The following is a 3,118-nucleotide window of genomic DNA, read 5'->3' as shown; positions in this document are numbered from 1 at the left end:
CGCATACACAGTACCTAAAAAAAATAAAACAAAAATTAAATGGGTGAATCGTGAAAATTGTTCAAATCTAGAGCTAGAATAAAATAAATAATTAAAATATTCCCCGGCAACGGCGCCAAAAACTTGTTGGTCGAAAACCTACACGCAAGTGCACGTATCGTACAAGTAATATAGTGGACAATTAAGTCCGGATATCGAACCCACAGGGAATATTTAATTATCTAATCATAGACGCTAAATTCTACCAATTATTATCAAGCCCACCCTACACAGTCGAATAAGGATTAATAAACTAAATTAAACTAAATTAAAAACAAGCAAAAACAACAAAGCAATTTAAAACGAAGATTTAATCAAGATGAGCAAGCCTAGGATTTTATTCTTCCCCCTATGTGATTATTACTCCCCCAATTCCTTCAATTATGCAAGCAATTAACCCGGATTATTAACCTGAGATGCTAAAATAATCATAACCGGCTTCCGCGTGTATTACGATTCTAATACTCTAGATTCAATTACTATATTCCTATGCAATTAATTCTAGAACACAGCATTAAGCACAAATCTCAATAATGGCTACCTAAGAGATTAACTATATTCCTATGTTAATACCACAAAGGCTCTTCTACCACAGTTCTAATTATTAACCCGATCTTCCGATTCATGCGATTAACAATAACATAAAAGCGCATAAAGTGGCCAGTTTCATGAACTTAATAAAACAAGTAGAAGAAATAATCTGAAATTAAAACTTGCATAAAATCATAGAATTGGGTTCATAAATCCCACATAGGGTTCCAAATAAAATCCTAGAAATTAGAAATTTAGCTACTCATGATTAAAGGAAAAACACAAATAAAATAAATCATAGACGATAAATCTATGCTTGAAGTCTTCGAATTCTTCGTCTTCGTTATTGCTTTGTTGCTCTTGAAATTGTGTAAAAGATCCCCAATTGTGTGCTTGGCTTGGTCTTATATAGGGTGAAGAACTTGGGGAAGAAGGCAGTTTCCTTGTGCAATTAAAATTCCTTTACTGCGCAACTTCGGAGTCTCGGACGGGGGTCTCACAATTTGAACTAAAACTGAGACGGGGGTCTCAGCTTTAAATCTTCAGAATTTTGATATTTTCACTTTTGACCCATATTTTTGCAAAAATTGCAGTTTTGACCCCATACTTTTCCAATTCTTCAATTTGTACCTAAAATACAATAAATCAACTTTTTAAGCACCAATTATCGTTAAAACACACCAAAAGCTCAAATAAAAAGATACGATAAAGTGTAAAAATACACACTTAACAGTAGGTCAATCATCTTCTTAGATGGTTGTCACTTGAAGTCCATATATGGTGGGATTCTTCTATGTGCAGTGGGGATAGATGGAAATAATGGCATGTATCCCTTTGCATATGTTTTTGTAGAAAAGGAAAATAGAGAAAGTTGGTTATGGTTTATGAATTTGTTGAAAGAAGACTTGAAGATTGAGGAGAGTCAGCGCTACACCATCATGAGTGACAAGTAGAAGGGGTTATTAGATGCAGTGGAGGAAGTTCTGCCTAACAGTGAGCACATATTTTGTGCCATGCACTTGTACTGTAACTTCAAGGTATCACCTAAAGGATTGGCACTCAAGAACATTCTGTGTTAAGCTGCTAGAGCTTCAAGAGTGGTAGATTTTGAAAGAGTGATGAGAGATTTGGTCTCCAAAGATAAAGATGCTTTCAAAAGGCTTGCAAAAAGGAATGTTGCACATTGGAGTAGAGATTTTTTCAATACAAATTCAAAATGTGATACACTTTTGAACAATATGTGTGAAAGCTTTAATGCAATGATTCTAAGGCCTAGAAGTCTACCAATAATTGATATGTTGGAAGCAATTAGAAAGACATTGATGAAGAGGCTACATGTGAAGAGGGATAAGATGGCAAGCCACAAGGATGACATATGTCCTAACATTCAGAGACAAATAGAGGAGCTGAAGAAAAACTCAATAGAGTTCATAGCTAATTGGAATTGTAAGGATCATTTCGAATTTGAGAATTGTTATGGTGATAGATTTAAGGTGCATTTGGGAGATAAAACTTGTAATTGTAGAAAGTGGCAAATCTCTGGAATTCCTTGTGTATATTCCATTTCAGGCATGTACTATTTGGGGAGAATACCTGAAGATTATGTTGAAGAATTGTACAAGAAGAACAACGATATGAGAGTGTACAACCACTTACTCGACACACTTGAAGGAATTGTCTCTTGGCCTGAATATGGAAAGCCACCCTTGCTTCCTCCAGACATTGTGAAGATGCCAGGCAGGCATAAACTGCACAAAAGAAGAAGGCAACCAGGGGAGATCAATGGTTCAAAGGACATCCCACCACGAGTTGCCAAAACAGTAACAAGAATTGGGAATTTGGGTATACATGGTGTCATAATGACATGTAGTTCATGTCAAAAGAAAAATCACAATGCAAGAAGTTGCACCTTGAAGAAGGCAAGTGGTGCAGTTAATGATAAAGGCGAGGTATATGCATAGTTTTCAATTATTCATTATTTTATTGAGTAAGTTAATTGTTAACTAATGCAGTTGGATTTGTTTCAAATGCTAGAGAAAGAATTCAAAACACAAGCTATTATTCCTCAACAACAAAGCCAAACTGTGTAACAACAAAGTCACATTACATTTGAACCTCATATAGAAGTTCAAACAAGTAATGCTATTAACATAAAGGTACTTAGCTTTTGTAATTTGTAGCCAGTTGCTAAGAAGCAAGTTGTGCTTCAGCCTTCATCCCCATCACATAATTTGAGGCCAAGAAAAGCCACACCAAATACGAAATAGTGGCCATTTACTTTGTTAGGATGTTTTTCTTGTGATTTAAGTACATTTTGAACATCTTAGATCAATACTTTTTGCATTTTGGGAATGATATTTTGGGATTCCTCTTTCGAGAATGACTTTGTTATTGGTCTAGTGAACTATTTTGTATTTTGGTAAGACTATGTAATTTGTATTTTGCATTTTGGTAAAACTTTATACTATTTTATACTTTGGTAAGACTATGCACTATTTAGCATTTTGGTAAGACTTTAAACTATTTTTCATTTAGGTAAGACTATGTA

General features: G+C 34.7%; 1 protein-coding gene across 1 annotated transcript; it reads left to right on the top strand.

The window, feature by feature from the left end:
* Window positions 1-1,688: 1,688 nt before the first annotated feature.
* On the top strand, window positions 1,689-2,531 carry LOC105960344 (uncharacterized). Its single transcript, XM_012984501.2, has one exon. It carries the CDS (start codon window positions 1,689-1,691, stop codon window positions 2,529-2,531), a length of 843 nt encoding a protein of 280 aa, XP_012839955.1.
* The last annotated feature ends 587 nt before the right edge of the window (window positions 2,532-3,118 follow it).

This window comes from Erythranthe guttata, chromosome 6, assembly GCF_056151865.1.
Source record: "Erythranthe guttata isolate IM_541 chromosome 6, IM_541, whole genome shotgun sequence".
In the NCBI taxonomy this organism is placed as follows: domain Eukaryota; kingdom Viridiplantae; phylum Streptophyta; class Magnoliopsida; order Lamiales; family Phrymaceae; genus Erythranthe; species Erythranthe guttata.
Note: the sequence above shows the minus strand (reverse complement) of the source record. Positions and strands in the feature narration are given on the sequence as shown.

Bases quoted from the DNA above. Each gene is read 5' to 3' on its own strand.
- LOC105960344 (XM_012984501.2), top strand. From the start codon at position 1,689: ATGAGAGATTTGGTCTCCAAAGATAAAGATGCTTTCAAAAGGCTTGCA.